A 15585-nucleotide genomic window follows, 5' to 3' on the forward strand; every position below is an offset into this window, starting at 1 on the left:
ATATATATATATATATATATATATATATATATATATATATATATATATCATCATCATTTACAGCCATTCGCCATCCACTGCTGGATGAAGGCCTCTCCAACACGCTTCCACTCGTCTCTGTTTTGCGCAACACTCATCCATCTCATTCCGCACATTTTCCTAATTTCGTTCACCCATCTTCCTTGCGGTCTTCCTTTTACTCTTTTGCCTTCTCTCGGGTACCATTCAAGCACTTCTTTTGTCCACCTTTCGTCCATCCTCCTAGCTACGTGACCCGCCCATTGCCATTTCAATCTCTTCACTCTATCCACTATGTCCACTACCCTTGTCATATTTCTCACCCACGTGTTCCGCTTCCTGTCTTTCCTCGTTATGCCAAGCATACAGCGTTCCATACTTCTTTGAGTGCATTGGATTTTGTTTTGCATCTTGGCGTTCAGTGTCCAAGTTTCACATCCATACGTCATCACTGGCAAAACGCATTGATCAAAGATCCTTTTCTTCAGGCAGAGTGGCATTTTTGATTTAAAAACAGCATTCATCCGTCCAAATGCACTCCACCCCAATTTCATACGTCTCTTTATCTCTTCATTTTTACTACCAGACATGTCAATTATTTGACCTAAATATAAATAATTATTTACTACTTCTACTGGTTTATCATCTAAGGGGATGCTATCAGGCATGCAATAACTATTGAACATTAGTTTAGTCTTATCTACGTTAATTTTTAATCCTACTTTTCTACTTTCCCTGTCCAGCTGTGTTAGTCTGATAAGTAGGTCAGCTGAATCACGAGCTACTAAAACTATATCGTCTGCGAACCGAAGGTGACTCAAAAAGCGACCATTGATGCTTACTCCGGCTGTATCCCAATCCAATTTCCTGAAAACTCCCTCAAGCACCGCATTGAATAACTTGGGCGAGATTGTATCTCCTTGTCTTACTCCTTTTCCTATGCTAAATCTATCTGTACCTGAAAAAATTTTAACTGAAGCTGTGGCATTCTTATATATTGTAGCTAACAGTCCCACATAGGGTTCCGGCACTCCCTGTGTTTTTAGAGCGTTAAGTACTGCATTATGACTAACTGTATCGAAGGCTTTCTCATAATCGACGAAACCTAGGCACAGTGGCCGTTGATATTCGTTGGCGCGCTCGATTAGTTCGCCAACTACTTGGAGGTGGTCCATTGTGCTGAAATTTGCCCTAAACCCTGCCTGCTCTATAGGTTGGTTCTCGTCGAGGATATTCTTCAGCCTTTCTGTAATAACCTTCGTGAAGAGCTTGTAGACCGCTGAAAGTAGACTAATGGGTCGGTAGTTCTTGATATCGCTTTTGTCGCCTTTTTTGTGTATTAAAATGATAGTTGCGTTATTCCATCCTTCTGGTATAGCTTGGTTCTGGATGCATTTGCTGAAAAGCCTAGCTAAGATATTAATTAGGGGGGGGCCGCCACATTTTAGTAAGTCGATGGGAATATTATCTTCCCCTGGGGTTTTACCATTCTTTGCAGTTTTTAGCGCGGCCTCTACTTCGCTAGGCAATACTGCAGGAACCCTTTGGCCGTGTGTCGATTCCAGAGTGGGGAATTGGCCGTTGTCGTTCTCGTATAGTTTTGCATAGAACGTGTAAACTCTGTCTATGATTTCTTCTCTATTCCTAATTATTACTCCGCTCTCTGATCTGATTGCGATCATTTGGTTTTTGCCTAAGAAAAGATCCTGTTTGCACTTTTTCAGGCTACGGTTATTCTTAATGGTATTTTCTATTAGCTTGCTGTTAAAATCCCTGACATCCCTGACTATTCTCTTCTTAATTTCCTTATTTACTAGATTGTATTCTTGCTTATTATTATCCCTATCTAAATTCCTTTTATGCTTAATTAGGTTTTTTGTTTCCGCTGAAATTTTGCTTAATTTAATCTGTTTCCTGAAACCACCTAATTTCTTACCTGTTGAGGTTAGAACCGAACTAATTACAGTGTTCAATTCCTCGATGTCTGCTTCTGGGTTTAATTTCCCGTATCGATTTCCAAGTTCGAGTTCGAATTCCTTTTTCCTAGACCTTAGTTGAGCGAAATCTGGAGAGTTACTGCATCCTTTTATTAATTTCCTACGTTCGCAATTTATATTAATGGCCATCTTGGCACGGACTAATCTGTGATCGCTGCCTATATCTACTTTACTTAAAACACTAACGTCTTTAACGGAGTGCAGGGCATTTGTTAGGATGAAATCGATCTCGTTTCTGTCTCCTTTAGGACTCTCCCAAGTCCACTTATTGTTGGTGTTTTTCCTGAAAAATGAATTAGTGATGAAGAGCCTGTTGTGTTCTGCGAATTCTATGAGGCGATCGCCTCTGTCGTTTCTTTGGCCGGTACCAAAATTGCCTACTGCTCTTTCTGTGTTTGCCTTTTGTCCTATTTTTGCGTTAAAGTCGCCCATGATTATTTTAAAGTGGTGGCGGCTATTATCGTATGCGCCCTGTAGTTTTTCGTAGAAGTCTTCTATTTCCTCGTCTGGGTGGCTAGATGTGGGGGCGTACACTTGGAAGATTTGACAAGTGTACCTGCTCGAGATTCTTAATACTACATAGCATATACGTTCCGATATGTCGTTTATTTCTATAATATTTCTTTCTATTCTCTTATTGATAAGAAACCCTACTCCTCCTATTCTACCATTTGGTAGCCCTCTCCAGTAGAGACAGTTACCACTTTTTAGGATTATTTGGTTTTCCTGTTTTCGTCTTACTTCGCTAAGTCCTACTAAATCCCATTTGATACTTTCTAGTTCATTCTCTAATGCAAGCACACTTCCTTCACTCGATAACGTTCTTACATTGTACGTGGCTAAATACAGGTTTCTATTAGCTAAGCTATCATCCATCGTCACTCTTACCTTGTTGGAGGTTTGGATATTATTTTTCTCGCATTTATCCAAGATGTGTTGAGAAAAAGGCGGTACTTGAGAGAGATTTCCATTCAAGGAGTGAGTTCTTACCGCCATAAACTCTTCTCTGTGGTCAGCTTTGACATATAGTCATCCTAGGTATCACTTGGATCACTTATGAGTTATTACATGCCATTTAACAGGGTTACTTTGTAAGTGAAAGTAGTTAGTTATGATAATAATAGATTAGCAATTGTTATACTACTTTTTTACAGATCTTTATCGTGAGACGCCTCTTTGGAGACAACGGATTTATATATGTGAGTGCGGTTTGCAATTTAATATTTTAATAATAACTTTAGTAAAGTATATAAAATTACACGAATTACTTTAATATAATTTAAATATGAAAAAGAACTGATAGACAGTTGGGAAACACCGTTTCTGTTTGCTATTATTCTATTAAGTAAAGTTCGTTAAAGATTTTTGGCTGGAAGCAATTATGTGGAAGATTTATTGCTTCTGTGGGACCGACTTGGCTGGCGAAGGACCCTTTTTTTGTATTCAGGTAGGGAGATGTATCTCGTTTGACACCGATTTGACACAAAAATTAGCACAAAATTTTTCGAAATAACTGATATAAAACCGCTTTTTACGACCGATTTGCTGTTTATTTTTACACTTAAATTATACTAGGATGCAATTAGTAAAATAAGTGATTAGATGGTTAAGTTAAATTTCGTGCAATAGCCGGGTTTAAGCGAGTAATAGCGGGAGGAACGCAGAAGCACGTCCTCCTCACATGACACGAAAGACCGAACTCCATATATATATATATATATATATATATATATATATATATATATATATATATATATAAATATATATATATTTATATATATATATATATATATATATATATATATATATATATATGTATATATATATATATATATATATATATATATATATATAAATATATATATATATATATATATATATATATATATATATATATATATATATATATATATATATATATATATATATATACTTTATACATACATTCAGTTCAATCTTAAATATCTATTCTGCGCGCGCACATTAATACGGGAAGAAGAGCCTGTTCCTCTTGTTCCTGTTGTATCCTGCTCGCGCAAATTAAGTGAGTATGTACCGTTTACCATGCACCCTTTTTTATCTTTCGACTTAAGATCTTTCGATTTTCGATCTTTGCCTTCCGATATTTGCGTTTTCGGGCGTTTCACATTCGGGCCCGTGACGGAGACCGGTATAATATACATAATTTGAGACCTATACAAAAACTAATATTTTTGTAAATTGAAGTTATGGACATACATATGTATGTACATATGTACATTCATTACAAAAACAAAGGAATATTTTTTTATTACAAAATTAAAAGAAGTTTCAATTTAATGAATAATTAAATAAATTGATATCGTTAGATTAATTGACTTTTCATTAGGAAGGCAAATAAGCTCTTAATCGATCATTGTACCTATAAAAGAAAATGCATTGCGCTGACGTTTTGTTGACAATTATTGTGAACGTTTGTTTCTGGATGTTCGGTCTGCAGACAATCAAATATGATGGCAAAGTTCTAAAATCAATCTCACCAACCATTACCTACAAGCTTTTCGTTCTGACGATTTTTGCAATATATTGTTCAAAAAATTTGTATTATTACTCCACGATGATGAAGCATGTAGAATCTTCATTTTTCGTATATCTCTGTATTGCACAAGTGTTTGTGGAATTTTTATCAAGTGAAATAATCCTTATTTGTCACTTTAAAAATGCCAAAAGTAAAGTTGCATTATATTTAAATTTCTTACGCGTCAATAGAATATTGGATAGCGGGAAAATTAATGAGATTTTGATACAAAAATTTTTTGTATCTTTTATGATTTTAGTTTTATTAGAGAAGATTTACCTAATGTATATTTTCAATGACTATTATTATAGCTTGGCAACATTCATCTCACAGTTGATAACACAACTATCAATATTACAACTAACGACAGAAATAGTTTTAACTCGCTCACAACTTCAAAACATCAATTCCGAATTGCAAAATAGAAACTACGAAGGCACTGTGAATATTTGTGAAAATTCATTTTCATGTTACCGTCCTATTGGTGTTTTACCCTTAATACGAGCATTTAATATAATCACTGAAAACATTGCGGAAATTGGAAAAAATTTCACATTGACAGTAAGAATATTTGTAAAATATGTCTGTAATAAATGTACATATTTATGCATAATTATTTTCAGTGTATCTTCTTGTGCCTCAATACTTTAATGATGTATGTCGTGGTAATACGTTTTATAGTTGGATATAAATTATATGAGGTATAAATTAGAATTTTTTATAAAATATACCTAAGTATACATACATATGTATAAAGTTAGTTCTGGAAGGAATTAATGCCTTTTTTTGTTGAGTAACTGTAAACTAAAGAGAATATAATATACCAAAGCATTATAATACTTACTCGAATTCAAAATTGCCTTATTAAGTTTTAATTTAATTTAAAGTACATACATATGTATGTATGTATGTTATTCTGTTTTAGGAACATGATGCTGTGATATTGGTGTCTATCGACATGCTTCGTCAAATATCGCATGTGTTGTCAGTTGTAATTTTGGGAGAAATATTGACGTCTGATGGAAACGTAATGAAAAAAAATATTGGAAAATTAATTATATTGAAATCGACAGGTAAAACGATTCAACAAATGTACATTCATATTATGTTTGTATATTATATAATCATTATTTATTTAGTAATAATAAAAATTATTTTATTTCAGATAAAGAAACACTACACTTGTTGCATGTCTTTAAAAATCTCACCCAAAAAAATAATTTCAATTTAAATATAGGATGTCTGTTCACCGCGAATTTTTCATTTTTTTATTCATTCATCGGAGTCATAGCTTCTTATACCATCATTGTTCTTTTTTTGGATTCTGCTTGATATTTTTAATGAAAAAATAATTATAATACTTTATTTTATGAATTGTATGTGTGCTGTTATATTTTAATGTTTATCGATAGTTATAATATTTAAATTTTACCATCACATTATTTATTAAATATGATATTGTATTTAAACAAAAAATACAATTTTATTCCATTTAAAACCTGCAATACATTCATACATATGTACACAGAGAAATAATTAGATTTCAGTGCAATACTGACAATTTTTATATATAATACTGTTACATACGCCGCCGAGTAAATGCAATCGAATTAGGCCGAGTAGCATCCCAGAGACTGTGTGACCGTTATAATTGGTTTCAAGGATTATCTCCAGACTAAGTGCAAGTAGGCTAAACAATGGCCACCGAATTAGTGTAGTAACGGCACCCGGTCCCTTCTCAGAAGTAACAGCGATAGCGTGGGACTGAGTGTCGTGGGAATACATATCCGGGTACATGCCTAAACAATAGGGAAGTAACCGGACGTCGAAGATGCCCTGAGCGACCTGAACTTTATAAGGAGGTACTTAGACCATATCAAGACTTTCTGGACGGAGCACTGGCATTGCGTGTATCTCCTTAATCATCAATAAATGCTGTGAAACGACTTTGGCCTTTTACTTGGATCCTCCACCCACCTCTACGCAACAATAGTTTTTGTATAGTGTATTTCGTGAGGTATCAGGACATATACCCCCTAGACACATACCCCCCGGACGCATACCTCCGGTCAAAACCCCCCTGGAGATTAACCCACGTGCAAAAAAACCCCTGAAAAATAACCCCCGCCATGGATACAAATATTTTATAAAAATTGACAGTATCTATAATAAAAAGTGAGTATCAATACTAATTAATCTTAGTCAGAAAATACAATTAGAATAATTCTTCAAAACCACCGACAAGTTCATCTATCGGAACAAATGCGAGAGCTGGTATCATTCGTAATTTCAGTGCAAAATCGGATTATTCCTGGTGATGTTGTTGCATTCTCCCATTCTCTATGATTATTCTATAGATTAATTTATTTATACAATCTTAGCTAATAAGGTAATTTAAATACATACTATTATTTTAATTTAATATATACTCCAAAATTATCAATTTTTTTTTTAGATTTGAACAATGATGAAACACAAATAAAAGAAATATCAATTTAATTTAAAAGAATTTTTGGATATAGATCAAATACTAGTTGAGGATGAAATTAAAATGCGATATATTTTTTAAATCAAGAACTTTGTACTTCTCAAAATAGTTATTGGAATTTACTTCGTGAAGAAAAATATCCATGTTCTACTTACCTACGCGAAGCAATATTTTCTACCATGAATGCAATCAAAACCAAACATCGCTTCCGTTTAACAGATGACCATTTGGCAGCATGTTAACGAATAGATGTAAGTATATTTGAACCACAATATTATTATTTATCTTCAATTTGTATCTAGGAAGGCCTAACAGGTAACCCCAGTGCGCCTTCCTGGCCAGAAATATTTCACATTTGATACAAATATCAATAGTATTATACAAAATACATAATACATATCAATGTATTATGTACTTTGCAATGTCAGGTTTCCAGCACGTCCTCTGATATGTCGTAAATATTGCAACGTAGAGATTAGGTGAGTGGCGCTCGTGGACCGATGGTTTACTAGCGCAGATCACCTGATCTCTCGTTCCCGCCAAAATGGTCTCCACAAATGAATCAGCCGTATGCAACGGCCAAAGAGATCGTCTGGCTCATCGACCAATGATTGTTGAGAAAATATATTTTCAGTGACGTTTCAGTGAAATAATAACCAGTTACATTTTCGGGGTTGGTTTTATTCATTTAAGATAAGATTGTTAGGGTTGGTATTAGGCGTGGTAGACATCATCATTTAATGGTTGTACCTGCTGCTCGCACAGTTCTTTTTCGAATGGCTCCTATTCCAAGAGCTATTCGACTTCTCAATGAAATCGTTGCTGCTGTCCCTGAATGTGATATTTTCCACCTTAGGGAGCGTAGATTGTCGGATATTATCTTAACATATTTATCTGGTAACCTGCGCTCATCATTACTTTCTTAATTTGAATGTGATGAATGAGTAGAATCTTAATCTACTCTCTTCCATTTGGGCCTCGCTGTGATTTTATTTTTTATTCATATTTTGTTTTATTTTTTCTTTCTCCTTAGTACATTTTTATATACTATTTTAATTTTGCTCAGTGTAAACAAAGAATGGGATTTATGGATTTTATTTTTAATTTTTACACTTTTGTTATTTTTTTTATTCTCTCTGAATGATGTATTATTTTCCTTTTGTTACTTTTATTTTATTATTTTATTTTACCATGTTTTCTGCTTTTGCTTTTTTCCTTTATTTACAGTTTACTTGTTTTTATATCTTTTTCAAATGTAGGCCATTGTGGCGCATTAGGTTCTTCCTGTAATGCCACAATGGTCCAAAACTATTAAATAAATAAATAAATTATTTAAGGGTTAGGATAGGTTAGATTAAGGGTTGGCCCTATTCATTTAAGATTGGGTTGTTAGGGTTAAATTTATAGACTTAAACGTTGTAAATTCATTGTTTGATACATTTTCACTGCTTGAATTGGTGAAAATATATTTCCACTTGAAATATGCTTTCACTGAAACATTTCCACAAATATCGTGCTCGTGCGCTTCTCGCCACGCAAATGTTATTTATCTATATTATATTTACAACGAATCTGAAACTGAAATGGGCTGCCAACAAAAAATTGGGAGACGCTGCTCTAAAGTAAAAGAACTTCTTTCGGTAGAGATAAAATTATAAAAATAAAGTTTAGTGGTTTAATTGCCTTAAATCTTGCAAGATGGCTCGATTTGTTTCGGCATGAAAACTTTTTTCTCAATTTATTAAATCATTTCAAGGATTGTTACGTTGCATTTTACACATGTTTAATAAACAAATAAAAAGAGTGAGCGCCGATAATCTGGCCAAGTATTGAATTTAGTATAATATTATACATATGTACATAGAGTTGAAATCATTATCAACCATTCTGCTTCTATTTTCAATTATTGTCAGTTGTTTTTTTGTGCGGTTTTTCCATTATCATTGAAATTATCTTGAACAAAATACATTTTTGCGGTTATTAATCAAATCTTATTAATCGCTAACTTTAAATTTTTGTTAATTCTGTATTATTTTTCAGTGCAAAAGATGCATGGCGAATTTGAGTAGATTGTCGAATTCCATTATCGATGATCTTATTGTTAGTTCCAAAATGTGTGTAATCTCCGAGAAGACGATGGTTTTAATATTGGATGAGTGGTTGATTATTTGCATGCAGTTTTTCATTATTATTGTAAAGATAATATTGTAAAAACATATTTTTCCGTGATGTAATGCCACATCCGTGTAAATAATCTAGCGCTAACCTTTTAACTCTAAGTTCGTTTCAAAAAACTTTGAATGAATATCGCATTTACAATTTAATCATTTTAAATTGGATAAATTAAAATCCCAATACCAATCCAGACACAATATTTTTGTTCTGATTATTAATTTTAGCCATCACTTAATTATAACAAAATATAATTATTAGAAAATAAACCATTTTACAATATTCACATATCACAGATAAGAGAAAAAAAAATTAAACATTAAAAATAAAAAAGAGATAACAATAATATAGTACCAATGATAGTGGTCAAATAATAATATTAATAATAATAATAACATTAATAACCTATATTATAGTTATAATAATAAACTAATAATAATAATTACATTCAAATTATGCAAACTAGTATACGTAAATAATTAATATATACATGTATACGTTTCAATGCAACAGCAGGGTTGAGATATTCTTATCTATCGTAGTAAAACCGCAGAATGACAGTGATCCGAATCATTCGCTGCCATTCTTTCCAATTGGTAAGTCTAACTTTATAATGCTCAGCACTTGTTTTCTACCGTATTTATGATGTCTAATTTGCATTTTTTTCAGGAGAAATCTAAAAGAAAATCAGAAACAAGATGTTTGTAGTGAAGGCGAATTCCAATTTTGCTGCAAAACGGGTGGAGTATTTGTATGAGGCAATGCAACAACATAAGAAATGCGATACCTCTTTTTTTGTTCGAGATCAAGTGTACCTTAGTTCATATCCAAAATTATTTAAAATCCAAATTGTTCTATTAGTTTAATTATAATTTTTCGTAATTGCAGATTCTACGCGCACTTGATCGTGTTAACGGCGTGCAGCGAATTCTTTGAGACAAACGAAAGTCAAGTGGAGGGGATCTTTTCAGATTTCGACTACGAAGTCATCGAAGCAATCCTGAAGTATTGTTACACAGGAGAAATAAGTACGAGTTCATAAATATCAAAAATAATCAATTTCAAATACGAGATTTCAATCAATCAAATGCAATCATTAAAATATAATTTTAGACATAGGAGAAAAACACCGCAAAAAATTAATGGAGCTAGCCAACCGACTGGAAGTGAAAATTCCACCACAAATTAAAACAGTCAATAAATCTAATTGTCTGAAAGTTTTGAAATCAACGACAGATTCCGAATTATTAAAAAAGGCAATGGATTTGACTCTGGAAAATTTTGAGACGGTGAGTGTTGATTATATGAAAAAAAATATGTCACTTAAATATTTTTCAATCCCACTTCTGTTTCAGCTGCACAAAACTCAAGATTTTCTCAATCTGCTGGCCTCTGATGTGATCGAAATTTTGAAATCGAATTATTTGAACGTGCCTTCCGAAGAAGACGTATTCAATGCTGTGAAATTGTGGGTAAATCATGACGATGCAAACCGTAAAAATGACTTGGCACAGCTGTTGAGATCTGTGAGGTTATCCTTACTCTCCATGGAGGTATTTGAAATTAAATGTTTGCAGTTACAGTTTAGTGATAAAAATCATTCGAATAATGTGTTATATTTTCAGTTTGTCGTCGATGAAGTAATGACGTTCTGTCATTGGTGTGCAGAGTGTATGACCACTATTAGACAAGGAATTAAAGACAAGAATGACAAAAACTTCAACCACAGAGAGAGCCCTCGTAGAGTAAAATAATAGCACTGGTTGGAAAATAAATGAAGCATAAAATAATCATTAAATGTATTTAAAGTATACTTTTTATAATATTTAAATTTTTAATGTGTCTGCCTTGTATCTAAATGTTTGAATAAAATACATATACAACTTCTCAAAATGTATTTTATTTTTCTTGTGAATATTTAATGTTTTCTTATCGTTTATTTGTTAGCCATGAAGCTACTTTTTACATAAAAAATAATATTATCCAAGTGAACTGGTTAAGAGGGCTGTACACCTGAAACCTTAATTTTGTTACCGTTCCTTTCTTCGATATATATATTGAGTGTATGTATATATTGAGTGAATGCGACAATATATATCAATATATATATTGAGTGAATGCGACAGTTGCACTTCGACCATATAAAACGTATTTTAAATTGACAAAATCGAGGTTTCATATTCTACTATTTTCTCCTCCAAAACTGGACCAATTTTAAAAAAATTTCATCATCGGTATGAGAAAAATACTTTCTGTGCATCTATCGGCGTATTTTTTTTTAAATCGACCGTTAAATAAGCACGCTGGACTCGTTTCGTGGGTGTAAAAAAGAGGCGATTTTATAGATGTGTGGCGGCTCCTAGCTCATATAAAAATAATAAATCAAAAAAATAAAACGATAGATGCACCCCAATGGTGGATATCCATAGCATTTTAAAAAATAATTTCTCTAGTGCCATAATTGAGGAAGAGAGAAGTATAGTACGTTTGTATGGACAAGGCGCTGCTGTCCAGCCCTCTTAATAAGTGAGTGTCCAAAGTCAAAAACATACATACATATATTTCATATCTTTAAATCATAATTATACAAAAATGAATTCAGGAATTTTTATATTTCATTTCTTATATAATAGTTTTTTCTTGTAAAATAAAACGATTTCAATAATAAAAAATAAAGAAAAACACATACTCAATAAATTGTAAGTCAACAAAAATTATATTACATTTATATTTTTGAAGATTTTAGCACATTTAAAATTGCACACAAAAATTAAGCCAGTGGCTCCAAAATATATTTTCACACGTTTCGTCGATTAAATAATACTTTTCATCGAATTCTTAATTTTTGTTATTTTCCATTATTCATTAACTGATGGTTACTGAACTCTTTTAAAGAATGGCTCTCAAACTTGTCATGATTATAATTTTTATTTAATGATGAAATTCTATTCCAAATAAATAGCGTAAATTTAGATATTAAGTATCTTATAGGTTTTTGCGATTATTATTTTTACGATGGTTTCTCAAACATTTTTACATTATTCTTCTTATATGTTTTACGTTATATCAAGATTACTATCGGGATTTTATTGAATCTTCAAGTTTTCTAGTGTTGTTAACATTTTTGAGAAATTATCGATATTTCAATCTTAGTGGCTCTGAAACTTTTATTTTATTATTATGTTTTTATTCTAAAATTCGTTTCCAAATAATGTAACGTCGTAAATATAAATTATTTTATACATCAATGACTTTCTGATAAATATATATTTTTGTGTTTTCAATGATTTTAAGCTGGTTTTTCACACTTTTATTTAGTTTAATAATATTTTTATGGGACCAAATTCTATTGGACCTATTTTTAGTTTATTCATCTATGTTTTCAGTAATTGTCAACATTTTCAAGAAACATTTCTCAATTATTTATATCTCTTTTTATTTTTATATTTTCTTTATTACTTAATTAATAAAAAATATTTCATTAATATTATGAATTCTGCAATTGACTTCATATAAGTGCTTCTGAAATGTATTGGTGAATGTCTTTAACTACATTTTTTCACATACAAATTTTTATGCATTTTTAAAAATGCCACTCTTTTTACACACGGTAGTGAATTGGTTTTATACGGCTGAGCGGGTCATGAAATTTCGCAACACTGAAACGTTGCACATGAAAATTCACACACACTTTAAGCACACGTGGACACGCATTAGACAATTATTATATACGACTAGTGTTGTGCCCGTTGATTTCAACAGGTGATTCCAGAAAGGGATTGATCCGCGAATTAAAATGAAGTTATATATTATATATAAATATAGTCTAAGGTAATACGCGCATTAATAGGCGGTACGCGCGTGTAATTATGCGCCGTTCAACAGTTCGAAATGATGAAAAAGTTAAAATTATTTTTAAAATGTTTGTTAATCGACAAAAAAAGTGTTTTTGTATTAATATTCTATTTGATAATTGCTCAAGTTAAATAATTGTGGTAACTTCACAATACACAAGAAGTTGATTAAATAAAGTATTATATAATATGTAGTTATTTTAACACTAAGGATATCAAACAGAATCCATACAAAGTACAATTATAGTATAAGAAGTTATGATCCCGATGAATGAATAAAAAAATGAAAACTTTACGGTGAACAAACTTCCAATATTTAATTCGAAATTATTTTTTTGTATGAGATTTTTAAATACATACAATAGATGCAGCGTTTGATTATCTACAACAAAATTGTATTTTTAATAATTTCAGATAATAAATATGATATAAACATAAAAATGTTGAATCACTTTACCCGTTGACTTTAATATAATTAATTTTCCAATATTTTTTTTCATCAAGTTTCCTTCAAATGTTAATGTTTCTCCCAAAATTGCAGTTAAAAACACATTGAACATTTGTTGAAGCATATACAATGATATCATTATCCCTATAGTATATTCCTAAAACATAAAATACATAAGTATGTAAGTATATATAGCGAAATGATCAATATACAGTGTAAATTTAAATTCTGAATTGGATGGCAAGTATTTTAAAGGATGAAACGCAAAAAATTCCCACAGAATTATTTTTTTATAATAAATCTGCTTTATAATAAGTCCTTACCATAAATATACGATTTCCACGTAAATGACGCATAACCACAATATATATCATTAAAGTATTGAAACACATTGAGATACACTGGAAAATGTTTGCACTTTAAATATAGCAATACGAATTTGTTATATTATATATAAGTAAATTTTGATAAAGTATTTATTAAAATCTTATTTCCTTACTGGCAATGTGAAATTCTTTCCAATTTTTACGACATTTTCGCTGAGTATATTATATGTATGTATTAAGGGCAATAAATCAATGGAAATATGATGTGAATATGAACTATCCATTACAAATTTTGCGTCATCGTCAGTGTTTCGTTTTTGCAAATTCGAATTAATCTCTTGTAGTTGGGAACGAGTTAAAATTATTTCCATTGTTAATTGCAACATTGATAAATTAGTTATAAATTGTGAGATTAATACTGTTGAGCGATAATAATAGTCAGAGAAAATATACATTTCCAATGACTTCTCCAAAATAATAAAAAACATATATAACATGAAAAAAATTTGTATACAATTTTCATGTATTTTCCTTTTATTTGTGTTATACAACATTTTATTGACTCGAGAAAAATTTGTATATAACGCAATCTTATTTTTTGCATTTTTATGGTGGCAAATAAGGATTATTTCACTTGTTAAAAACTCCACAAACATCTGTGCAATAGAAAGATATACGAGAATTGTAAATTTCGATTTCGTTAGAAGTGTATATACATAATAAAAATTGTATAACCAATATATTGTAAAAATTATCATAACGAAAAGCCTGTAAATCACGGCCGGAGAGATGATTTTTAAAAGATTTTCATCATATTTGATTGTTTGAAAACCAAATATCCAGAAACAAAAACTCACAACATTCAATACAACTTGCGAGTAACTCATGATATTTAATAATGATCGATTTAAAAGCTCACACCTATTCAAATTGGAAAATCAACATAATGGAAACTGTCAACTGGTTTCATTAATATTAAATAGCAATTAAAATTTATCAGCTTTCAGTAAAAAAACAAAAGCGTTTTATTTTCAATAAAGAAATAATGAAAATGTCATTTTATTTTTGTGCGGACAAAAAATTGCAATTAATATAGAATTTTTAGCTTTTGGATAGCTTTTGGATAGCTTTTAAATTACATACAATTTTGATATTATTAATACATTGTATGCTGGAAACAGAGATTACAGTCATTAGGATATTCTTGCTTGACAGCGGGAGACAATGATCTCCGTTTGTGTTTATGTTCTCGGACTTGTGATTTCCGTGGACAGGGGTAGGTAAGTATCCTTTTATACAGCAAATATTTAAACTGAGAAAAAAATTTAATTTAATGTGAATTTATGAAGTTATATTTTTTGGAAACGAATTTTAGAATAAAAACATATTATCAAAATAGGCACTCACATTAACATATTGATTATTTCTCCTGAAAGTTGGAAATACTAGAAAATTTCACGATTCAATAAAAACCCGTTAAAAACCACGATACAACAGAATAAAAATCTAAAAGTATTTGAGAAACTTTCTTAAAAATCATTTGAGAACCTTCGAGATGTAGAAAATGGCAAAAACATGCATGTATGTAGATTACGAATTCACGCTGTTTCTTTGAAATTTATCTTCATTTTTAAATAAAAATTATAATTAGGAAAAGTTTGAGAGCCTCTGATTAAAATCATTCAATAACTATCACTTAATGAATAATGGAAAATAACGGAAAAG

At 31.1% G+C, this 15585-nt stretch overlaps 1 protein-coding gene across 1 annotated transcript; it reads left to right on the forward strand.

The window, feature by feature from the left end:
• Positions 1-9767: 9767 nt before the first annotated feature.
• Positions 9768-11123, forward strand: LOC143913637 (kelch-like protein diablo). Its single transcript, XM_077433539.1, has 6 exons — positions 9768-9828; positions 9902-10043; positions 10121-10260; positions 10346-10521; positions 10588-10785; positions 10858-11123. Exons 2-6 carry the CDS (start codon positions 9931-9933, stop codon positions 10984-10986), a joined length of 756 nt encoding a protein of 251 aa, XP_077289665.1. The 5' UTR covers positions 9768-9828; positions 9902-9930; the 3' UTR covers positions 10987-11123.
• Positions 11124-15585: the final 4462 nt, after the last annotated feature.

Source organism: Arctopsyche grandis, chromosome 1, assembly GCF_051622035.1.
Source record: "Arctopsyche grandis isolate Sample6627 chromosome 1, ASM5162203v2, whole genome shotgun sequence".
NCBI lineage: Eukaryota > Metazoa > Arthropoda > Insecta > Trichoptera > Hydropsychidae > Arctopsyche > Arctopsyche grandis.

Bases quoted from the DNA above. Each gene is read 5' to 3' on its own strand.
- LOC143913637 (XM_077433539.1), top strand. From the start codon at position 9,931: ATGTTTGTAGTGAAGGCGAATTCCAATTTTGCTGCAAAACGGGTGGAG. The intron at 10,522-10,587 runs GTGAGTGTTGAT...CTTCTGTTTCAG, and splicing joins CTCTGGAAAATTTTGAGACG to CTGCACAAAACTCAAGATTT. The intron at 10,786-10,857 runs GTATTTGAAATT...TTATATTTTCAG, and splicing joins TATCCTTACTCTCCATGGAG to TTTGTCGTCGATGAAGTAAT.